Source organism: Pelophylax lessonae (assembly GCF_965119305.1).
Source record: "Pelophylax lessonae genome assembly, chromosome: 1".
NCBI classification, from domain to species: domain Eukaryota; kingdom Metazoa; phylum Chordata; class Amphibia; order Anura; family Ranidae; genus Pelophylax; species Pelophylax lessonae.
The window spans coordinates 617,352,538-617,378,432 of record NC_138768.1 but is presented as its reverse complement, the minus strand read 5'-3'; the positions used below and the strand labels follow the sequence as shown (position 1 = coordinate 617,378,432).

Below are 25,895 nucleotides of genomic sequence, written 5' to 3'. Positions count from 1 at the left end.
TCTATTGGGGACTCCTATTTGGAAGTTTCCTCTTTAACCTCTTCTGGACAGGAAGATTTTCCCCCTAATGACCAGGCAAGTTTTTGTGATTCGGCACTGCGTTATTTTAACTGACAATTGCGTGGCCGTGCAATGCTGTACCCAAATAAAATTTATGTCCTTTTTTTCCCACAAATAGAGCTCTTTTTTGGTCATTTGATCACCTGTGTGATTTTTATTGTGTGCGCTATAAACATAAAAAGAGCGCCAATTCTGAAAAAAAAAATAAAAATAAATATTTCTCACTTTCCACTTTATAACATTTCCCCCCAGAAAAAAAATTAAAAATCACATTTTTTCATAATTTTAGGCCAATTTGTATTCTGCTACATATTTTTGGTACAGGTACGGGGATTCGTGGGAGCCTGCCAACCTGCCCCCCTATATAGGCAGCGGCTGTTTGGCAATTGGATAATTGTTCAAGATTTTGGACTTGGCCTCCTGTTTGTCACATGATCTCTTGTGCAATATTTTGGAACCTCAGCCATTGCTTATGAAGTGCCGTCCTCGAGCCTTCAACACACAGCTGGTTTTTCTTTATTTCTTTTATGCTTGTACACACTTGCATGTTTGATTGGTTGAATAGCTGCTCGATAAAAGTGGACATCTCTACCCCCAAAAGAAGACTTTATGTTGAAACGTTATGTTGGAGTCTCTTTGTCCACACCTTTCAACTGCATTGTGTATATTGGGGTTTACCCTATGCATCTACAGTCTACACTTATTCCTGTGTCCCCGTTGTTTTTAACATGTATTCACCAATGGTTGTCCATTAAGGTGCCTTTAAGGTTTTTTGTACATATAAAGTTTATCATTTTGTATATATTTGTTATATTTTTTTTTACATTTTTTTTTTGTCTTTCTTGTATTCTCCCTTTTTTTCTTTATTAACATTTGGGTATCGCATAGTCCCATCTCCCCTTCTTGATCCCATTTGATTCTCTATTATGCTTCCATACAAGTCCCACATAGGGGTTATGTTATATAAATGGATGTTGCTGTGTGCCAAAATTTCCCAAACTTCTGGTCTCTGTTACTTCTAGGCTATAGACCTAGCCAGGTGTGCCCCTTACTAGAGATCTGTTCTATCTTGCTTCCTTTCTGTTCTCCATACTCTCAACTCACAACCCTCCATTACTCTATATAGGCCCTCCATCGACCACCACTTACTGGGCAGAGGAGAATCAACCAGTAAGCCCTTCATACATAACCCCCCCCCCCAAATCATGGCACGTGCCCAGGCCATAAGATCAACTTCAATGCAATATGCATGCATTGATAAAGTGTGAAAATGCACATGGAACAAAATACAATTGCATCACGTAAATTACATGACATTCTAATATACATGATAAATCAACAACGAAGTTTAGAACAGTGGCAACAATATCCAGCACAGCTTATAATCCCTTCTCAAACCTTTTACCAGTGGTCCAGCATACACATTTTTGCCATTGGGCAGATGCCACATCAGGGCCTGACAGGTGCACCATCACAACCTCCATCTTCCATATGTGCCAGCTCAAATGAAATTCCTTCTAACACTCTCAGAGTTGGCTATAAGCCAGGTTTGATGCCACATGATTCCAGAACACTCAGGGTGCTTGCAAAAAGTCCCACACAGACTGTTCATAGAGGGTGGAACTGCTTCACTCCATTGTGTCAAAGCCTATACAGAACGTCTAACCTATACTCTACACTGACTTGCATGCAAGATCCAAAGAAACAGGTTCACCCTCAAGGTGAAAGCTAATGTTCTAGGCCTAGATACAGTAGAATACTATATAGGTATCCAAAAAAAGCATGTAGTGACAGAGTCAGTGTTCAGAAATGTGGGCACAGAAAAACTATAGCATGACTCTAAGTATGAAAATGGGTATACTAAAGTAACACCTCTGTTCCTAATCATGAGAGCAGTCACATTGCTAAGAATTCAATGTTTGAAGAAAACATACTATAATGTCCTTAATATTGCCTGAGATAAATATTTCAGGTAAATATAAGTGGCTGGGATACACCTCTACCTCTAATGCTGGGCAAGATACTGCAACTAAGTGAGCAGTATTCATAAGTCTGGAAAGCATCTAAGCTTAAAGTGCAAATATCACTCACCAAGGTATCTGCATCACAGGAAAACTACAGACTGGATGGCACAGTTAGTACCATGGCTCTAATTGGAGACCACTCTTAGGTTAACTGACACAGTACATTCGTGTTTGGAAGTGCCAAAACGCAAAGCTGATAGCCGAAATACCAGATAAAATGGTATCTGCACCACAGATTAAAGACCGTAATACACCAAAGATAGTTACACTGTTCTGACTGAAGAGTGCTCTGTGACTGACACAATATAAACAAGCGTAGAAAGTACCACACACACAGTGCCTAGTGCTCAAATAACTTACCTGAGGTATATGTATACAAGGGAGTAACAGAGACAAAAGTTATACAACTGTACACATTAAAAAAGGGCTCAGTAGAATGGATAAAGGTGCAGCTCAGTCCCTGAAGTATGAGAACTCTCAAAAAAAAAAAAAATTGCCCATGGGACTTTGAAAGATTTGCACACAACAACAAGTCAAAGCATTCTTAAAAAGTCATTTTGTTTCAGATACATAATTAAAAGCATAAAATTACAGAGTATACAAAAAATGATGAATAGCTGTATTATAATATAAATGCATAAAGAAATAAGACAGTTGATGTGCTAACATTCGACCTGTTTCGTAAAACAATGTTCACTTCTTCAGGAAGTAAAAATAGTTAATTGGATATCTGTAAGGAAACCGTGTCATTAGTCTACCATAGTAAAAAGAAAGCAAGCTCTATAACAAAAAAATAATCTGCCATAGGTAAAAAGTCCCAATCTCTTCATTCTCTTCTGGGCCCCTTTTTCTAATTGGTATTTGTTAAGTATTTCCAAAATAGTTGCCAAACAGCACAAGGCATAACTTACCCAACAACTATACAACATATAAAGAAATATAAAATCATTCTATGGCAAAAACAATGGGGTGCAATGGAAGAACATCATGGGAGGCTTCTTATCCAGGAGCTGTGGAAAGGACAGAAGACCACCTGACAGGAACTACAAGGTCAAGCTGTCAAACATGTAATGGATAACTACAATAGAATAATGTATATTTTAAAGGACAAAGATGGCAGGTAAATATCTGAGGAAGTGTAAAAGATGACAGATAGTGACCAAGTTTAAGGTAAATAAATATAGCCTTAAAAAGTAGGGCTGGGAAATTGGTGAATCCTGTGACAAAGCATTGGTGAATCCTGTGACAAAGATTACACAGAAGTAGAGTACGCTAATTTCAACCCCAAGAACCAGGAAAAAACACTCAAGTCATGACAGAAAGGGCCCACAAACCAAAGAGCCATAATACAAAAAGAACGAAATACTGCATAATATAACCAAAAAAGTTACCTAATTGCTTCCATTAAATCTTTGGAAAAAGCCACAGGCTTCGGTGATGTTACCAGCCATCGCCAGAAACAGAAGGGAAGTGAGATACTCCAAGGGGGAAATCACCACTATATATACCTGCCAGCAGGCAAGCTCACCCATTCAGCGTCATGTGTGGGAGGTGGAGAAAAGCCACCAACCCTTGCCATTCAAAACCAAAAGGTCGCAGAAGAACCGCCGGAAGACTGGCGGCCAGGAAGATGCACCGGGCACAATGACACATGACATGCTGACATCACAACATCACGCAACTGGCACATGCGCAGCAACCCCCACTGCCGCGGAATGCAGAAAAGGGCATGCGAAGTTCCACATGACGCCAATCCCATCCACCACAGGAGGCCAGAAGGCCACCATAGGTGTAAACACCCTGCTGACCAGGAAAAATAAATTAGAAAAATTACAGTAAAGTAAAATTAAATAAATAAAACGAGTAAACTAATACAAAATGGATGAAGATAAAAATGAATAAAGAATTAAAATAAACAAATAACAGGAAGTGAAGAGAATAGGACTTTTTTTTTTTTCCTATGGCAGATACCTTTTTTGCTATGCAGATTGTTCTTTCTTTTTACTACGGTATACTAATGACATGGTTTCACTACAGATATCCTATTAAATATTATTATCTTTTGAATGTTGTTTCACGAAGCACATCAAGTGTTAGGACATCAATTGTCTATTCTATGTCTTTACGCATATATGTTATCATCCAACTATTCATCATTTTTTTATATACTCTATGTCATTTTAATATTATTTTATTTATGCACCTGAATAAAAATGTGACTTTTTAAGAATGTTTTGACTTGTTGTTGTGTGCAACTTTTTCAAAGTCCCATGGGCATTTTTTGTGTTTGAAAGTTAGGTTATACAACTACTCTGAAATTGGAGAGTACTCTGCAACTAACCTGAGACATAATGTGGAAGGGACAATTAGCAGAGCCACGTGCCCAAAAGTCACATTCTAGCATCTCTTCAACTCTCATGAACATTACTCTTGAGGGATTCTTCAAGGACTGGGCCACATTATAGGTTGAAGCATGAGACCCTGGACCTGTAAAGTGCTGTGGGACTAACAAGCTAGTAAACTAGGTGCCTCACCATAAGCAAAGCCCAGTGCTTGAAGGTCAGATTTTAGGCACACCCCGCAATTTTCAGTCCTGTGGGATCCAAGTACAGCCTCCAAGGCTCCGCTAAGGATCAGCTGGTCCAGACAGGTGCTATGTAGAGACTAGCTCAAGCAGCATTAAGTAGTGATGTTTGAGGTGAAAAAAACATCCACAAAGTGCCAAGATAGGCTACTGCCTTGACATAGCTGAAAAGAAAATGTTTAACTTTAGAGGAAACTAGCAAAAAAAAAAAAAAAACTGAGGCATGGTGCTTTAGGGCAGGTTTATGGTGGACAGGCCTTCACCTTTTTTGTTTTGTTTGAGAGTGTCCTGAAGGCAGCATCATAACCACACATCTATGAATTATTTCATCCATGTCCCTCAATGTATGAGATAAAGAATTTTTTTTTTAAATTTGCAGAATATTTGGTAAATGTTATAGTTAGGGTTACATAGGGTGTTAGAGTAGATGGGTCCAAAGATATTGCTCTCTGTACTCTGTACGTTGATCAGAGCTCTGTGATGAAAACACCAGCATCAATCATCTGATACTGAAGGGTAATATATCAAGAATTTGTTGTGCTAATGTAATTTCTCTGTAAGTAAGATATACCAGCTCTGAATGTTCTTCATGATTTTCTTCTCAAAACAATAGGAAGCAACATCAGAATACAAGAGCTGGTAGAGGAAGTTTACTAACAGCTCAGGGACAGAACCTTCTTTCTATTACGACACAGAGAAAAAAAGAGGTAAGCTGCACATGCCTTGCAACAGCTTAGGATAGGATACTTTGCCTGTCTCTGTATGCCAAATTACAGTTTGTCCTAATTTCTTTCAGTTTAGCTTTCTACAAACTGGAGGTATTTTTTTTTTTTAAGTTTGTGCAGCCATAGTGCCACTCTTACAATGAACCTGAATCTTTTTCATGTTTCGATGAAGCCACTCAAATTGGCAGCAGGGCTTTTTGAATCAGGTTGTAGGTCAGCCAGAAAAGTGGCACAAATACTTTATTGAATTTCTACAATTTCTTTAACTTTTCTGTGTTTCATTATTTTTGACATCTTCATAGTTGGGCCCATTATACAGTATTTTTTCCAGATTACCAGACAGACACAAGCATTTCGTTTTTACATTGAACACTTTATTTAATTAAATGAGCCATTGTACACATTGCAGCTATGTATTGTTAGTGTGTTTTATTTTTGCCATTTGTAACTAAGACATGCCCTCATAGAATAGTAAATTAGTGTTATCACCATGGGAACAAGATGCTGAGTCATCCACTTATATGTCAACTCTCACAGTAGTAAAATTTGATTTTTATGTAACAGAGCAGAACTTAAAAAATAGGAATCAGAACCCATAAAAGTGATTATGCTGTTACACAGACATCATCTGCACTGCAAGTAGCACAACATGACTTTTTTTTTTTTTTAGGTTTCTTTGTCAAACACTGGAACAGCCGCATAACTCATTATTCATGGTTTATGACCTCACTTTGGCTACTGAGAAAGTAATTTAGCAACGTTTGTGCCAAAAATAAAATAAAGCTACACAGTAGGTCATTTTAATTAAATAAACTAAAGAATTATTTAGTGTTGTTACGTTTACAAGGGATTTAAAGAAATCCTATTAATTTACAATTGACATTCATCTCTCTCAGTGGGTCTTTTCCCTCCTGATTCCTTAAGAGCATAGGCCTGATTTGACTTCATATTTTTTTCATGTTATTTATAAATTAGCAACATGTAGGTTAATGCTATGTTTTGTTCTTTGTTTTCTCCCCAATCTCTACTTACATTAAATAAACGGGTTTAAAATGTATAGTGCTTATATGCATTTATTTATTTATATATATATATTTGTACGTTAAAAGGCTACAGAGTTTAAACCACAAGAATAAGGTACATAAGACAAAAAATATTTCCTTTTTTTTATAATCCCTTCTTTTTTAAAAAAAAAGTGCATAAATGCTATAACCATTTTCAAGGATTTGTTTCCAATGTAAAAACATAAAAAATAGAACTGAAACTTGCCTTGTGTCTTCAATTTTTTGACATAAAAATAAAGTACAGAAATAGAAGAGGACACATTTTTGTGAAAACTGCTTGCTCAGTGCTAAGGGGTTTACAAGGTCAACACATGATTATAGGAGTTTTATTCCATTTTGTTTGATGCCACATGCATGTGCCATAAGAAATCCTGATAAACACGGTGACTTCTTAATTATTATTTTACTTAACTAGGGAAATATCTTTCCCATTATTAATATTTACAGTGCTATGACCAGCAGACATTTCCACTAGTTATAAGACAATATGGTCTGCTAAAGCATTGACTGGAGCAAGTATATTTGTTGTAGAGTAACTGACTCTACTACAAGTCCAGTTTAGAGTAGCTTGAATATGTGTGTATGCCTTCATATAAGCAGCTAGCAGATTGGTTATTTGATTACGTTTCATCTTCAGGAAACCTCACTGATGTCTTAGAACCACTGATAGACAGTAGAGTAACCTGGAGCTTTAATGGTTGTATGTGGATGCTTTGAATCCTGTTCTAAATGCCCCAAGCAATACCAAGTCTCTGAACAGTCACTTTCATTCACTACTTTGCCTTCCACTAAGCAAAGTGTAGTCAAGGCCTGCAGGAGAGTTTGAAATCTTCTAATTCAAGCACATTCACTTTGTGTATGTAGCACTGTCAGGTCCATCCTTTTTAAAAGTTGCCTAGGCAGACACTTTGAAGAGGCCTGTGGACGAAGCTAACATGTTGGAGAAAAAGGTCAACCTGAACTGATTTGAAATGGAAAAATGGAAAAAGAAAATAATAAAATGGGTATACCATCCAAAGGATGCTATCTTTGGTCACAAATAATCTTTGCATTTACAAACAGACACACAAAGCTGATCATTTTGTTTACAACATTTGCAGAACAGGAGTGCCAGGATCACCCAGTGGATGCCACTCATGGCCCTTGTGCGTGAGGAGAATGTATCGTTTGCATACTGACTACAGATATGTGTTGTAAGTGTGGCTCAGCAGCCTCTCATTTGGCCTCTTGCTCACAGTCTTCTCCGCAGAAGCGGGTGAGAAGTTGCTGGAGGTCAGTATGGAGGGAATCCTTGTGGAACGCTTCAGGAACATCCTCCAAATGCTCAACGAAAACATGTTTCCCATGCTGGTCCTTCACCACAGTCCTCTTCTGTGTGCTGGCTTTATTCATCATTGTTCTGAAGAGTAAAACACAATTATTTTGTAAATATATATATTCGAAAAAGGGTGATGAACTTTTTTAAACATTTAAAAATAAAAATCATAGAAAATTCTGTAAAAGGTTTTTTTTTTTTTTGCCCTAGGTTATAAGCAGCATACTAATTAAATGGAAAGAAAGCTGCGTTAGTATTTTTCTGCAAATGCTGGCAGACATAATCCTTTTGCGACAGTCTTGACAATGAATGTTTCCAAAAGAAGGACTCCTAGAAAACTGGCAACGGTACCATTCTATGACATTATCTTTGTCTGTGTAAAGAATTCTACAGTCACAAAAGGGCATTCGGGCACAGCTCAATTCCTCTTCAAGTTCTCCTCTGTACAGTCACAAGATGCTGTAAATTTACAGCTACATGCATGCAAAATCAGATGTGTTCAGCATCTGTGGTGCCGATACAGTGCATTCACAAAGTATTCACAGTGCTTCACTTTTTCCACATTTTGTTATGTTACAGCCTTATTCCAAAATTGATTCAATTCATTATTTTCCTCATAATTCTACAAACAATACCCCATAATGACAATGTGAAAAAAGTTTGTTTGAAATATTTTCAAATTTATTAAAAATAAATAAAAATAAAAAACGAAAAAAAAAATTCCATGTACATAAGTATTCCCAGCCTTTGCTCAATACTTTGTTGAAGCACCTTTGGCACCAATTACAGCCTCAAGTCTTGAGTATGATGCTACAAGCTTGGCACACCTATTTTCAGGAAGTTTCTCTCATTCTTCTTTGAAGGACCTCTCAAGGTCCATCAGGTTGGATGGGGAGCGTCGGTTCACAGCCATTTTCAGATCTCTCCAGAGATGTTCTGTGAGGTTCAAGTCTGGGCTCTGGCTAGACCACTCACGGACATTCACAGAGTTGCCCTGTAGCCACTCCTTTGTTATCTTGACTGTGTGCTTAGGGTCGTTGTCCTGTTTGAAGTTGAACCTTCACTCCAGTCTGAGGTCCAGAGTGCTCTGGAGCAAGTTTTCATCAAGGATGTCTCTGTACATTGCTGCATTCATCTTTTCTTTGATCCTTAGTCTGCCAGTTCCTGCCGCTGAAGAACATCCTCGCAGCATGATGCTGCCACCACCATGCTTCACTGTAGGGATGGTAGTGGACAGGTGATGAGCCGTGCATGGTTTCCTCCAGACATGACGCTTGCCATTCAGGCCAAAGAGTTCAATCTTTGTTTCATCAGACTATTGAATTTTGTTTCTCATGTTCTGAGAGTTCTTCAGGTGCCTTTTGGAAAACTCCAGGCGGACTGTCATGTGCCTTTTACTGAGGAGTGGCTTCCATCTGGCCACTCTACCATACAGGCCTGATTGGTGGAGTGCGGCAGAGATGGTTGTTCTTCTGGAAGGTTCTCCTCTTTCCACAGAGAATTGCTGGTTCTTGGTCACCTCCCTGACTATGGACCTTCTCCCCCTAATCACTCAGTTTGGCCGGGCGGCCCACTCTAGGAAGAGGCCACTGTGCTCATTGGGACCTTTAATCCTGCAGACATTTTTCTGTACCCTTCCCCAGATCTGTGCCTCAATACAATTCTGTCGTGGAGTTTTACAGACAATCCCTTTGACTTCATGGCTTGGTTTGTACTCTGACATGCACTGTTAACTGTGGGACCTTTCAAAATCATATCCAATCAACTGAATTTACCACATGTGGACTCGAAGTTGTAGAAACATCTCAAGGATGATCAGTGGTAACAGGATGGACCTGAGCTCAATCTTGAGTGTCATGGCAAAGGCTGTGAATAATTTTGTACGTGTGATTTTTTTCGTTTTTTATTTTTAATAAAGTTGCAAAGATTTCAAACAAACTTCTTTCACATTGTAATTATGGGGTATTGTTTGCAGCATTTTGAGGAAATTAATAATTAATCAATTTTGGAATAAGGCTATAACATAACAAAATTTGGGAAAAGTGAAGTGTGAATACTTTCCAGGTGCACTGTATCACTGGCAGTAAAGAATTTAACACTATAGCCCTGAAACTACCATGATGATTCACTGAGTTGTGTAAAAACCCAATCCTTTTTGTTGTATGCATCACTGATAGAAAAGCACAGCAGTTATTATGATCCCCTAATCATTCAACTCAGTGCAAAGTTTGTGTGGTTTACTCATTAGAAGTCCTCTGCAGGTTTTCTATCTCCTATATTGCAATAGGAACATCATTTCTAAGAAATAATTTACGTTAAAAAATAAAAATAAATGTGTAATTTATGTAGTATACCTCCCCTTCTGCTGGATGTTCAAGGATTACAGCTGCATATAGTTTTATGAAAAAATAAATTCTAGACAAAGCTTGTTACTAGGGACTTGGCTTATATCTGCATCATATCATGCAGGGTTACAGAAGAACAGGGAGCCCTAAGTGTTATGTTTCTGGAGGGAGAGCAGACAATTTATCTCCAGGTCCAGGTGATTACTCAACTGCATGACAGGGTTAAAAAAAGATGTAAGCATGCTCTACTTTTATGCATTCTTGTCTTCTCTACACTTAAAATTTTTGTAGCTATCTGCAGATAAGAGCATGTTACTTTGTGTGTGTTGTGTTTAGTAGCAGAAAAGGACACACTACTTTTCTTTCTGAAATGTTGGTATTCATTCTCATGGTGGTTCTCATTCATTCTCATGAAGTTGTAAAATTTATCAGGATAGGTTCTGATTTCGTTATACATCAGGAAAAAATGTACCCTAGTTAGATGCTGGGATATTAGCAGATGTTGCCCATCTTTGCTTCATTTGCCTCTCTCCCTGCCTCCTTATCTGTCTCAGAGCCAGTAGATACCAGAACACAAAGCTCGAAGGGCACGTTCCATATGTGTTTCCAGCACCCAAGGTGATCGCACTACCCTTGCAATGTCCATTCGGGTGCCAATGTATTGTTAACCTTTCCCAAAATGCAAATGAAGTGCTTTGTGGACACCAAATTGCAAGGCAGTGCAGTACCATGTGGTTTGGTGTAGGGCATTTTGTGCATGCACTACTTTTTCCACATTCTAGTGCAGCCCATTCAAATGAACGTGTTGTTGAATTGCACAGAGCAGGAATTGCATGGGAATGTATGCCGAGTTCTCATGCAATCAAGGTGTTAACCTACCCTTAATCTTCTCCTCTCATGCAAGAATCAATGGTAACCATCAGCTTTGCTCTGTACTCCATTTTAATTGCACAGCTCTATCACCTTGCTCAGAAAACAACCAACATAATGGAAGAGGAGTTGACTGGGGTATAACATCCCCCCAAGAATGGGATATTGGGAAAAAAAAGAGTTTTAGCTAAACTCATTTAAATTCTGCAACTATCTGCAGGAAATATATCAACTTTTTCAAGTGCAGATTGCTTGGCATTTGGCTGCTATCAGATACAAACGTCTGTATGAATGTAGCCTAAGTCAACTTGTTATGTCTTTCTAATAGAGGTCTGAAAGTCAAATTTGTGCACCTTTATAACAAGAGAGTGCTGTTTTACATCTGCAAAGCTGCATTGGATGCTCAGTATTCTGAGATCCAAGCACACCTAAGAAACATCTATTTATTTTGCTAATTAATCAGCCAATGGCTTGTCATCGCTAATATTTACTATGTCAGCTTGAGTGGTGTTCCAGATGGTTCCCATTAGGCAGGATTTGGAGATGAATTTTAAGTAGGATTTTCATTTAGATGTTTGGTTTCACATAAATCTCTCAAACCAGGTTGTATCACGCTGCTGTTACAGACACTTATATCCTTTAGAAAGACTTAATGCTTTAGGAATTGCATAAGAGTCGGTATTATTATTTTCCACAGACAATAGGGACTCATCTGCTTCATAATGAGTTTACAGTACCCCTGCTAAACAATACTGATAGTGATTGTGATTCCATCCCTCCAGGGTCACCAAAGATTTTATATTAAATAATTGAATACGATTTTAGGAATGCTAAACTACTAAACTAATATAGCACTGCCCCGCAAGGACTGCTGGATATTGACTCTGCGGGCTTCCCTGGTTACCAACACACGGTTATAATCAGATAAAGTTCCTGAATCCCTCCTTGCTCCTGTTGGCTCTTCACAGAAATAAACAGTCTAGGGGTGTTGGTTTTTTGTTGTTTATTTTGAAATTGGGATAGGTGAAGGGAATAGTGGGATACTCCAACTGAACTATTCACATAGATGAGGACTTATATCTTCAGAACTTCTTTAGTGATCAGGAACAGCCAGGCTTTTAATCCACACAGTCACAAGTGTAGATGAGGTTAGGTCTCTTGCTCTCTTTACTCTCTGACAAGACAACTTAGTGAATGCTATCTTAGCTTCAGGACACTCTCACTAGCATCCCCTCCCAGCTGATACCTGTCCACTGACTATCCTAAGAGCCAGGGTGGCCCCCTTCAGGTCAGGACCCTTCATACGAGTTTCTGTACTCACTGTACTGCAGAGACAGATCCTCCAGTGTCTCCCCTCTCAGTCAGCTTCCCTTGACCTCTGGGTTCAGCTCCTCTCTGCTACTCTTCCAGCCCTCAGGATGGCCCCTCCAAGGCCACTACAGAGGAGGAGGCAGCTGCCCCCTCCTTCCGGGACTCCCCTCTCCAACGAAAAGACCTCCAGCCCATGTGCTCCTGGCATTTATACAGTATACCAAAATGCACCGAGGTGACTTTCCCTCTGCCAATCATCAGGACTGTATCAAAAGCCCATGCACCCATTCGTCAGGTTTCCTCCCACTGTCCAACATGCCTCCCCATTGGACCAGTGTGAAACACTCTCTAGACAGAATGAGTCGCACTATGAGCACAACAAGCAGACCTCACTAACAGATCCTGCTCTCTGGTAGGCAGAGAACAATATAGATTTACCTGCAGCTCTTCTGGTAAGCAGACAGAGCTAAAACTATACTTTCTGTTTAGTCCCTACCTAGGAGGTTGCTACACTAAGACATGCTTGGCCAAGGCACACTGGTAAGCAATTACAACAAGGCTGACACTAAATGTGCTTGTTTTGGTGAGAGTCGGCATCTGTTCAGAGATTAAGGTAGTGTATACACACACATAGATACACACTAAGATACACGTACACACATAGATCCCTGCATCAACAAAACGATTTGTATTGCAATCTCCACCTCTGTACCATTGTATTCTGACAGAGTATACTGATCAGCACTTGCAGCCATTGGCTGGAAGCGCTGACTAAAATGCTATTTTTTTCATCATGATTGTTCCACGGAAGCCGGTCGTTAGGCTGGCCTCTGTTGTTGAGCAGAGACGCGTACATACATACAGAACATCGGTCACTTCCTGTTGAACCCGCCACCTTTCGGTACGTGTGTACCCAGCTATAGAAATTTAAACCTACTGTAGTACCAACTGAATATATCTGATTTTAGAGTTGCATATATAAACTTAACATTGCATTCTAAAACGTAAAAACTTCAAACCACCCATATTTTAGGTGTGAGTTTATGTTCTTCATTTGAAAAACTTGCAGACTATCCGGTGGAATTCGTAAAGAATTTAGAATTCCAATGTGCCTCCTGAGGCATTCAACTCTGAAAGTCTGCAGGTCCATCCCCCAGCCAGCATTACATAAAGGGGGACAGCCTCCCTATATATTTCCTGGATTTCCACTATAAAAGTACACTCCAGCCATGCTGAAAATCAATTCCTGAAATGCATACCAGCTCAGGGCCCAATTGTTTTGTCTAGGTATGGTTGTAGTGCACCAGGAAACCCCACTCTATTTTGTTTTCGACTAGGTAATCCGGGAACTCCTTTTGTTTACCTGTCCGTAATGCAGGAAGGCCATTCATAAATACATCCATGGTAGGCCCTTAGTCTCCTATGTACAGGGATGCCTAATGTATCAAATGTACTTAAGAAGTTCTTCACACCAACTAATCACATTCAGATTTTGGCAAGTTAAGTAGACCTCTGGCTTTAGCATAATTGTGATGTTCCCCAGAAAGCACTAGTTGCACGGTGACCAATTCCACTCATTGTGTAGTATTGGGCAGTATCTGTGCTTTCCCAGTATTTACAGCATATGAATGCCTAACATACTTTGTACACACTTTTTAGATCATGGCATATACTGTAGTTATACACACACATGGGGGTGGGTGATAGTGAGTGTTTTATAGGAATATTTTACCAAAAGTAAATAAAAAAAAAATCATGTTATTTCTTAGTTTAGTATAGTATTAGAACCAATACACAACATCATTTAATTGTTTATTGTTTTAGTTTTCTTCACAAGATCATTAGTGTGTATGTTTGTATGAAGCAAATTATTTTTTTCTTAGATTAATGCGACATATTATATAACTAAAATTAAATTGTTTTCTTGCTGCATACAGCAGAGAGCCACTGATGGCTCACAAGGTAACCTTATGGAGTAAGTCAGTGATTGTTAGTTTTATATATGATCGCCTCTCTTCCTGTCCATAAGGTCTATTCCTCATGTTGGAAGCTTGCAAATGTTTTTGTTAGTTCCACTGCAGACTATTAAGGTCGGTGCCATGCCAGCCCAAACCTTTTTATAACAGATCCATCCTCTTTGGTAATCTGTGTTTCCGTTAAATTCGGAAGGTGAACCCTTACATCTCCACCTGCATAGTTTAGAGCCTAGAAAAACAAACAGCACTGTAGGAATAGAAGAAGTCTCACAGTATGATCAGTATGCTTTGAGTTCAGGCTATGGACAAACCTTTTATACACAGCTAGAAAAGATTCACTAAAGTACTCTAAAGCCTCGTACACACGCATCGATTATTGGCCGGGAATTTTCAGCCAACGTCCGATCTGCCGATTTTCGGCTTGTTAGTATGATGCTTCCAACAACCGACTCCGACTTTTCGGCCGAAAAAATCTGGTGTGCAGGCTATAAAATTTTTGTTGGCCATCACCACAACGGCCAATTTTCCGTCAGTCAGTACAGATTTCGCCAGACAAAAATCTGAAGATCAAGACTGGGCATGCTCAGAGAAGAAAAAACACACGGAAAGTTAACCAGCACATGACATCACTTCTGAAGTAGATTTTTGTTGGGCGACAAAAATCGTGCGCAGTCTAGGCACATTCAAACCAACAAAACTCCACTCTGGACAAAAGTCGGACGATCGGTCGGCCGATAATAGTTGCGTGTGTACGAGGCTTAACTCTGTGCAAACATAATCTATAATATATGTAAGTATTATTCTTATCTGAAAAAAATGTGGCTTTCACACATATACAAGTATGTTAATTGATGTCCTTTACATATAGCATATAATGGAGGTAAAATTACAAGAATACAGCCTCTCATTCCCCTAAGAACTAAGAACATATTGGTTAAATTATAGATTGACACCATTTGCTCTTTTTTTAGCAGTTGGAGATTTGTCAGTTGTCTGGCACATTCATGGAATTTAAATGGCACTTGGTAATCAATATCTTTTTCCTTTTTTGCTTTACAAAAACCTGTCATAGTACTGCCATTGCTGAGGTTTGCTTAAGAAACTGCTAGATGCCTGGCTGTCTTTGAACAAATAAGCAGATAAGAATTTCTGGATTTTCTGTGTGTCTTTAAGTGGAGCTTTAATTATAAAAATAAAAAATTGCAAAAAATGAGGTAGGTGGCACTGTGCCAGATGGAGTGGAGTCTTTTAGGAAAAATGTTCCCTCTTGGACTGCATCGATGTCTCAAAGCTATCAGCTGTCCAGATGGACGCTGCAACTTCTGGTGACCTTTGGCAGCCATCTTGGTGTGGTACCCTATAAATTATGGTACCTGCATCATTGGGGCATACCTAGAGAAAGTAGGTAGGTGGTAGGTTGGAGACAGAGACCCTGCTTCTTAGGGAAAGTAAATAATGCAGAGAAAGGCTTCTGCTGAGCAGGGTCAGTACAGGGACAATGAATGCCTTTAGGAAACATTCCTGAACCAGGAACGTCGGGCTCTTCCATGCAGCACTGTTGTGCCATCCAAGTGCCCTGTCAACTGCCACTCCTCTAGTGGAAGTCCATCCTCCAGTAACACAGGCCCAAGCCTGGTGATGCCTATCCGCATTGTATGTTGAGATGCGCAAGTGCAGCTCAGTATACAATTTTAGCAACTGATAAGATGATTAACTCTCACACATGCAGGGAGTGATGCCATCTCGGCCCGCCTAAACAAAGTAGTCTATAATCAGAATCTAGTAGAAGACTGGCTGAAGATGCCAGTGGCCAGTGAGGCAACTCCAGGACACCACAGTACAGAGTGGAGCTGAATATAGTTCCCCCTAACTGATCTGCATACCTGTTCTAAATCAGTGGGGTTGAATCACTAAAGGTAAACAGACTGTTCACTGTACAAGGGAAGTTGCACTTTGCAAGAGAATTTTCACCAGAGCGTAGTGAATGAGGGGAAGCTCTGCTGACTTCCATCATCTAATCATGTACAAACAAAAATATGTTTTTTATTTTCCTTGCACATGGTTGGGTATTTATTGCAAAGTGAAATTTCACCACATTCACTATGCTCTAGGGAAAATTCCCTAGAAAAGTGAACAATCTATTTGCCTTTAATAAATCAAACCCAGTGATTGAGAAAGTACTAGAGCCAGAGGACTAGCATAACAGCTAGGCATGTAACATTTTCACAAAAAAGGTTAGCAATGACAGTCGGCATAATTCTCTCATGATAGTTTTACTTCAATGTGTGCTTCTTCATGTATATTGGGCATACTCTCCACAGGCAGTTTTAAGCAACTCTAGATCTGTGCAGTGTAGTATAACTCTCAGATACTGCAATCAGACCAGTGAAAGATGAATTGTGATTGGTTGATATGTATTAAAGAACTTTCCAAACTTCAAAACTTTCAAAACTTTCTAGTAACTTGCTGTAATTCATGTTATGTGCACTGGTATTCCATTCACTCTGAATGTCCAACCCCCTTCCATGCACCTTTGTCAACACACCTGTGTTGCAGCACACCACTATGTACCACTGAGTGTTGTAGTGCCCTGCATTGGTAAAAATAGTGCTTAGTCTAAGTAAATAAGAACTATTGCAGTAATATTTTGTATTTTTATTTCAAAGTAGCAGGGGGTGCACTAGGATTTTTTTTTTTGCATTTTGCACTCACCTTATTGTTTTTAGCTGTTCTGTTTACAGATATTAGCAGCTTAAGCTAAAATTTACATTTATAGCTATGTGAGTCAGAGGAGTTAATCGCCTCTCTCCCTGCCTCATAGATTGAGCAGTAACTGCCTTGTCCTCCTTGCCTTAACATTGGCTTACGCTATATTGTCAAAAGTATTGGGACACCTGCCTTTAAACGCACATGAACTTTGATGGAAATCCAGTTTTAGTCTGTAGGGTTCAATATTGAGTTGGCCCACCCTTTGCAGCTATAACAGCTTCAACACTTCTGGGAAGGCTGTCCACAAGGTTTAGAAGTGTGTCTTTGGGAATGTTTGACCATTCTTCTAGAAGGGCATTTGTGAGTGTGACGGTATTCACCGTCACTGGAAGTGAAAGACAGATAATTAAAAGTTTGAATTGTTTTAGATGGGACAGTAATATTTGTCAGCAATATCTTCATAAAGAAATATGAAGATTTATTCCCACTTTACACTGGGAGACCTAGACTGTTATAGACCATTGCCATGAAGTCTGAATTCTAAATAATGTGTTTATTCCATGTCCCTCCATGCCAGACAGGCTTCCCTATTGTTTGTGTATTGAAATGGAATGTGGATTGTACCTGTCCCATTGTTAAATGTTAATGAACTCACATTGTTCTGTCCAGATGGCCAGCTAATTAGTTCAAGATTCGTTTTATTCCTGTATACACTTTCATCTGCATATGATAATGTAATCATTCAACCCCTGACCTGTGTGTAGTAATTTGATGAGGAGGGGGTTGTGCTCATGTGTGTATAAATTGAGTGTGTCTCTGTTCAATAAACAGTCTGTTTTTACCCCTTCATGAAGTCTTGACTCATGTTTGGGGTGTGGGGGGGGGGGGGGGGTATGCTACAAGGGATTGCTATGCTCTTCATACTCCCTTGGATAATCACTAAGTTATTGTAAGAGCTTGTTCCTGCTTCACTCTCTGGGGAAAGAGAGGTTCACCCACAGGAACCTGGGGCCTTGTCATAGGTCCAGGGTGGGTAGGGGACAGCGAGACCCCAACCAGGCTGCGTCGGTTCGTGGAGTCTGAGGCGGTTATGGTGTCTGGTGGAGTGCTTAGGGCCATCCGGAAGCACTAGGAGCATCCGTCAACGGAGGTACCCATTCGGGGTGTCAGTTGATGCGTTACAGTGAGGTCAGGCACTGATGTTGGATGAGAAGGCCTGGCTCACAGTCTCCACTCCTAATCTTTTTAAAAGTGTTCTATCGGGTTGAGGTCAGGACTCTGTGCAGGCCAGTAAAGTTCTTCCACCCCAAACTCGCTCATCCATGTCTTTATGCACTGGTGCGCAGTCATGTTGGAACAGGGAGGAGCCATCCCCAAACTGTTCGCACAAAGTTAGGAGCATGAAATTGTCCAAAATGTCTAGGTATGCTGATGTCTTAAGAATTCACTTCACTGGAACAAAGGGGCAAGCCCAACCCCTGAAAAACCACCCTACACCATAATCCTACCTCCACCAAATGATTTGTACCGGTGCACAAAACAAGGTCCATAAAGACATGGATGAGCAAGTTTGGAGTGGAGGAACTTGACTGGCCTGCCCAGATTCCTGACCTCAACCTATTAGAACACCTTTGGGATCAATTCGCGGAGACAGCATGCCAGACTTTCTGGTCCTCCATCAGAGCCTGACCTCACAAATGCGCTTCGGGAAGAATGGTCAAAATTTCCCATAGACACACTCCTAAACCTTGTGAACAGACTTCCCAGAAGAGTTGAAGCTAGTAAAGCTGCAAAGGGTGAGCCAACTCAATATTGAACCCTATGGACTAAGATTGGGATGCCATTAAAGTTCATGTGTGTGTAAAGGCAGGCGTTCCTGTACTTTTGACAGTATAGTCTATCTCCCTCAGTCCCCCTCCCTGTCTTAGCTTTGACTGATCCCCCTCCCTTTCCCTTCCTGCCTTGGCACTGACTCTTATCCCTCCCCCTCCCTCCTTGCCTGAGGACTGACTTATTAAACTAAAACTGCAAAGGCCTGCCATAAATATTGTCTTATTTACACACTGTACTTTGAGAAACAATTTCCTATTTTCTCAATGCAACAGTTTACATGCAGTTCACAACTGTGTTTGACATCCATTCTCCCTTTGTGTTTGCTCAGGTAATCCAATCATATTAGAAAAATCTACTGCTGCATTTTTTAGAAATTGCTAGCTACTTTCTTTTTATGTTCATTTTGTGGGTTTCACTACCGTATTTAGTGAGTTGTTCACCCCAAGCAATCATGCACGTTGGGACTTCTGACTTACTGGCAGTATGCTTATTCTGAGTCAGTGATTTACCAAGTAGTAAATCCATAGAATAAATATGACAGGCAGAGAATTTGAAAAGTCAACACCCATATTTTGGTAATGACATGTTTCATTTTTAAAATTATAGCTTATTCTATGATTTAACACACTACATTGCCTGCTTTCTCCTCCGTATTCAGTGGTGGTCAGGCTGACCTTAGAAAAGCAGAAAAGACAGGCGGCTGTCAGGACATGTTGCTATGGATTCATTTAGGCTCAAATTTAATGATATAACCATGACTTATAAAAAACAGCCTCTGATGAGGCTGATGCAATGTTTTATGCAGAGCTAAGATCACACAAAAAAACATTTCAACTCAATCAATGTGTTTATTTTAGGTAATTAGGTACATTGATTTTGTTTAGAAAGCAGAAAGAAAAATACATTTTTTTTTTATTAATCAGCTAGACCAGTGGCCTCCAAACTGAGGCCTGCGGACTGGATGCGGTCCTTTGCTTGCTCTTATCCAGCCCTTGGGGCACTATTCCTGCCTCTAACATTACCAATAGAGTATTATTCCTCCCACTGACACCAATGATGGGGCATACATTCTTTCTCTGACACCAATGATGGGATACTATTCCTCCCACTTACACCAATGATGGGGCACTATTCCTCCCACTTACACCAATGATGGGGCACTATTCCTCTATTCCTCCCACTGACACCAATGATGGGGCACTATTCCTCCCACTGACACCAATAATGGGGTACTATTCCTCCCACTGACACCAATGATGGGGCACTATTCCTCCCACTGACACCAATAATGGGGCACTATTCCTCCCACTGACACCAATGATGGGGCACTATTCCTCCCACTGGCACCAACAAAGAGGCACTATTCCTCCCACTGACACCAATGATTGGGAACCTTCTCCACCTAACCACAGGGGTGGAATGTCATTTTTTACTCCCACTGACCACCAAGCCTGAGGCGTTATCCACCTCCACTGTCCACAGTCCGGCCCCTCCAAAGTCTTAAGGACAGTAAACTGGTCTTTAGTTTAGAAAGTCTGGAGACCCCTGAGCTAGACTGAGAGGAAACCTATAATGAGTATATCATTGAGGCCAATATTTACCTCCTAAAATTGCTAGCCACCTGCTGATACTCTGTCATGTGATAGATACAGCCAGACAGTAAACAAAAGTGTACATCCTAATTCTAGAAGTATCCAGATGAGCACTTCCAGGGACTGCAGTCCCCTTCGGAAAAGCAGTAGCCCTAACACTTCAGTCATACTACTACTAATACATAAGAGTGAGAGTCCACACTTGCTCCTCCATAGGACATAGACAGTCCTTCAGGTTCAGAGGTGAAATGTGCACTTTTCAAAGATCTGCATTCATTAATTTTCTGTAAATGTTTATATCAACCCTTGAGCACAGTAGTAATATTTACAGCATCCCTGTAGTACTATCATTCTGAAATATTATATATTTTTTGCCAGCCTAGACTGAGGGATATTTGCATTTGCCAATATATTTACAAAGAGTTCATCCCACTGGATGTTGTCAGCTTAATTAACAGATTATACGTGAGGCCTCGATTGACTTTTCAAATATCACAATTCTCTGCACTGGTCTTTTATAATGTTTAGTTTAGAAGAAGCTCAATTTCAATGTAAATATCAGGGTTAATTTGGTAAAAAGATTATATCAAAACTGCACAGTGATCTAGTTGTTTGGTTTAAACTTTACTGTCCATGAGAAACTCAGAGTGCAATAGAGAACTTTGGTAGCTGAACAATCAGAAGATTTAAGGCTGTGTTCTATTGGAGTTCAGTTTCTAATAATCAAGCACATGCTGCAAACATACAAGTATGGAAAGCAGTGTGGTAGTTGTACAAAAACTATGCTCTACAAAAACTATGCTCTACAAAAAACTATGCTCTACAAAAAACTATGCTCTACTCTACTCAGAAGTAGCTAATCAGACATTGCTACCATGTTAGATATAAGAAGTCATAAGGTTGCTGAAGAAGTAGAAAAGCATGGCTAGGTTCTACTGACAGTAGAAACTACTTAGCTACCATAATACCTGTTCAAAATCATCTTTGGCTGATGGCAGATCTGATGCTAAACTAAGGTCTCCAAGAAACTTTTCTGTCCTTTCTCCATGGACCATGGTGGTCTTCACAACCTTGCTGACCTTACGTCCTTCCACTGGTTCCATTTCGAATACTGATGATGAAACTCGGGGTTCAGAGAATGAAATCTGGTGACACAATTTGTTTTTACCTTTAGATCAATTTATTTACTGCCTTGTGCATTTTTTGCCCCACAAAGCTGTATATGCTATTTGCCTTTTATCTCTGTAGAAAAAAAGTCCTCATACTGTTGTCCAGCACATAGGAGGCTTCAGATGATTAGTTCTTGCTTATTTGAGAAGTGGTGGTGTGGGATGACCATAGGAGTATGGCAATACATAGTGATGTTAATGCCAAATAGTTCACTAAGCATAATCACCATGAAACCATCATGAAACCATCAACTTTAGATATCTGCTTAAATCATGAAGGACTGAATTTGCTATATATATATATATACAAGAGTGCTCTGTTATGACCCAGTCTCACAGATTTGAATTGCAGAGTGGACAATAGAAGCACAGAATTATGCAGTTATTGCTCAATTATATTTTTGTATACTAATATTGATATACATGAAAGAACAAAAGACCCTTGAATATAAAGACTATTCTCATTTTTACAATGAAACACACTCATTACAATAATTTCAATAATAAGCATACAAAAAAACATTACAAAAAATGGTCACTTCTCCCACTTATAACTGGTCTTAACAGCAAGGAGCACTGGAAGGGCAAACGCATTGTCAAAAAAGCCAAGGAGTTTCTATTCACAACTTACCAACCAGCCTGCAACCAACCGAATTTCAATAATAAGCAGCATTGCCACTACAGGAACACAAAGTTCACATCCTCCTCCTTTGACCAAAGCAGAAGAAGGCAGCAAGGAATGCAATGCATTACCTCAATAAAACACGTGGGAAGAGCACAGCAATTTGATTCATATTGTCCCTTTTTCAAGTTTTATACTTCTTCAAAGTGTGTATTTGGGTCTTTAGAATTTTTTTCTGCATTAGCAAACATATGGAATGAACTACCAGAAAATGTAATGACAAAGTCAACAGTAGCACAATAAAAGATGGTTAAGTAAGCACAGATGTTCTTCCACTCAAAAACATAAATAAAAAACAGGCACACTAGTAGGACCGCTTGATCTGTATCTGCTTTTAGCATTCTATTTAACCACTTCTGGACCGGAAGATTTTCCCCCTTAATGACCAGGCCATTTTTTGGGATTCAGCACTGCGTTACTTTAACAGACAATTGCGTCGTGCCCAAATAAAATTTATGTCCTTTTTTCCCCACAAATAGAGCATTCTTTTGGTGGTATTTGATCGCCTGTGCGATTATTTTTTTTGTGCTTTAAACAAAAAAACAGCGACAATTTTGAAAGAAAAAAAAACAATATTGATTACTTTCTGCTAATTAACATTCCCCCCCCCCCGCAAAAATTTTAAGTCTAACCTTTTCATCATTTTAGGCCAATTTGTATTCTGCTACATATTTTTGGTAAAAAAAAAATCACAATAAGCTTATTTTGATTGGTTTGCACAAAAGTTATCACGTCTACAAACTAGAGGAAAGATGTATGACATTTTTTTTTTTTTTTACTAGTAATTGCGGCGATCAGCAATTTTTAGCCCGGACTGCAACATTGCGGCAGACAGATCGGACCCCTAACTGACATTTTTGACACTTTTGGGGGGACCAGTGACATTACTACAGTAATTTGTGCTAACAATATGCACTGTTACTGTAATAATGACACTGGCATTGAAGAAGTTAACCCAAAAGCAATCAAAGGGTTAAATGTGAGCCTACGGGGTGCTTTCTTCTAACTGTGGGAGGGATGGGTTTATGGAATATACACAGAGACCTGTATTCCTAAATAGGAGGAACACAGGAGTTCTGCATTGATTCCTGTGTTTACAACAGCAGACCGCCATTCTCTCTTCACAGGGAGTGATCAGGGGTGCCCGGCGGCAATTGAGGCCACTGGCCCTGTGGATCGGCTTCCCCGCGGGCGAGTGGGCGTGAGTGCCCCCAGGATCACTCCTGCGAAATGCTGTACAGGAACAGCAATTCACGGGAACCTGCCAACCCGCCGCCGTATATAGGTCGGCAAGTGGTTATTCTGTTTCATGTCTGAACTAACTGCTTTAAGCAGTGTTAAACCCGAAAGCAAAGTTGTTTTTTTTTTTAGCATTTATTGCAGCCTAACAATTCTTAGATATGATGGCTGCATTAATTTCCTTTTTTAGGCTTTCTTTCTTCTATTTTCATCTGGTGATCCAGTCAGTAAGTCTGTTGTTTTTTTTTTTTTAAAAAAAGAACAAGCTCTGCTCCAGATGTATCAGTTTTCTGGGATAAGACAAACCAGTTACCACTGACAGGGGTGCTTACATTAATCAACTTTCAATTATACTGTACATGTAAATCCTTTATCCCAAAAGGAAACAAACATTTGCTTTAACTGATCTTAAAGAATAAGCTAGAGTTTGGCTTCAATTTGGTAGTGTATTTAAATCTGCTAGTACATTTCATAATACCCTCCCCCCCAGGACTGACAATTCTGCTGTCTGCTGCACCCCCTGTACTAAGCCAGATTGGAGGCACTTTAATACAGGAGGTGCGTTACTGGGCAGATCACCAGGTGAAAACAGAGGTTAAAAAAAAACCCTATAAAAAAACAAACTAACACAGCCTCAACATATAATGACTGGTAAGCTGCAATATATTACATTCTTGGTTTTGGGTTTAATTCCGCCTTTAGTCAATTTCCCCCTGTAAATTAGTTTTAATGGTCAATTAAGGCCTACCATAGTTGGAATAGTTTGAGCACCCTGGCTTCATTACCAGAAGCTGGGAAAAAAACAATCTAATAAAACTAGCTGTTGCATAGTGCTATAGATTGTATATTAAAATGACAACAGAATAAGATTAGCTGCAGCCATGTCATTTCTGCTTTAATTCATACAGATATTTATTTAGCAAACACAATTTTCAGAAATGAAAAGCTCACGAATTTTCAGTGCATTATTTTATGATTCATTCATTATAAAGGAATTCTTAATAATGGTAGGGTTATTTTAATAAATGTTCAAATATTTAATATGGCTCCCCATTAAACATTAATATCATATGATCACTTTTCTATATAGAGGTATGTGGCTAGCAAATTAGAAGCTTCTATTTGTGTTATGAATGATTTATACCACTAATCTTGGTTTTTCATTCATGGGCATTTAAAAGAAACCTGTGCGAAACTTACTTCACGGGTAAACACACAATGTCATTTTGAGAAATTACTAGCTGTTAAAGATCATAGTATGCCTATCTTTAGCAAACGATGGATTCACTGGTTAAAGCGGTTGTAAACCCTATAACAAAAAAAAATAAAAAAAAAAAACCTGCAAGACAAAGGCATAATGAGCTAGTATGCATCGCATACTAGCCCATTATGTTTAACTTACCTTAAAACGAAGCCCCGACACGGACCCCCGGACATCGATGCTGGCGCTGCCATGATCCCTCGTCGTCTCTTCCGGGTTCGGCATGCGCGCGGGAGTGATTTTTCCGGCAAGCTCCCGGCAAGTTAATTGAAGGTCCCCCCGGACCTTCAGAGCGCATGCGCCGCTCGCGCGAGCGGCTGCATACACTGTAAATATCTCCTAAACCGTGCCGGTTTAGGAGATATTATTTGTACCTACAGGTAAGCCTTATTATAGGCTTACCTGTGGGTAAAAGTGTCAAAAAGCGGGATACAACCGCTTTAAAGCATCCTAATGCCGTTCCTGGTCTCAAGCCCAATTAGCCTGCTTTGATTTACCACCAAAGAGTATTCCCTTTACTTTACCTTTCATATATTCTCTGTTAGTGTCACAAATAACATCTTGTAGAACTATGTACATGGCAGTCTAAAATATGGTGGTCCGCGGATGTTTAGCTGTCGGAGGGTCTACCCCCCCCCCCAACTGAACACAGTGTGTACCCATTTGGGGTGTTCAGGGGGGTTGGGGGTGGCCCGATTAGAGAACGGCCATCAGCGACCCCATCTTATAAGTATTAATGCTATTCGTATATTTGGATTGCTTGATGCTGTAATGGCTTATCTACATGGGCATGAAGTTAGATTGCATAACTGCACCTATGTACTACTGGCCATAATATCAATGTTTTATGAGTTTGCTTTCCTCTGTTATTATTATGGTTTCCTTTCCCTGTTTGTTACTATTTGAAATAATCTTAATAAAAACTATTTAACAAGAAAAAAAAAAAAAAAAAAACCTGTGCATTGAGAATTACATAGGCTAATTCTGACCATTTGTCCTGAAAATGCTAGCTGCTTAGCTCTAATGATGACCTTCATACTCTGTGCAAGGTCAAATATGCAGATCAAGAATTCAATTTCAAGTGACTCAAATAAATTAAAACAGAGGATCAGCAGGACAAACAGAGGTTGAACATA

At 39.6% G+C, this 25,895-nt stretch overlaps 1 protein-coding gene across 7 annotated transcripts in view; it reads right to left on the bottom strand.

Annotated features, from left to right (window-relative positions):
• Positions 1-5,745: 5,745 nt before the first annotated feature.
• Positions 5,746-25,895, bottom strand: part of ANK2 (ankyrin 2) — a 302,460-nt gene continuing 282,310 nt past the window's right edge. For 5 of the 7 annotated variants that reach the window (XM_082254226.1, XM_082254220.1, XM_082254221.1 and 2 more), the window contains 3 exons: positions 21,377-21,553; positions 14,412-14,503; positions 5,746-7,856 (listed from right to left, as the gene is read on the bottom strand). In XM_082254226.1, the coding sequence (XP_082110352.1) occupies positions 7,673-7,856; positions 14,412-14,503; positions 21,377-21,553 (453 nt within the window). In that variant the 3' untranslated portion in view covers positions 5,746-7,672. The remainder of the gene's footprint in view (positions 7,857-14,411; positions 14,504-21,376; positions 21,554-25,895) is intronic. The other 2 variants (XM_082254224.1, XM_082254225.1) reach the window with 2 other exon arrangements.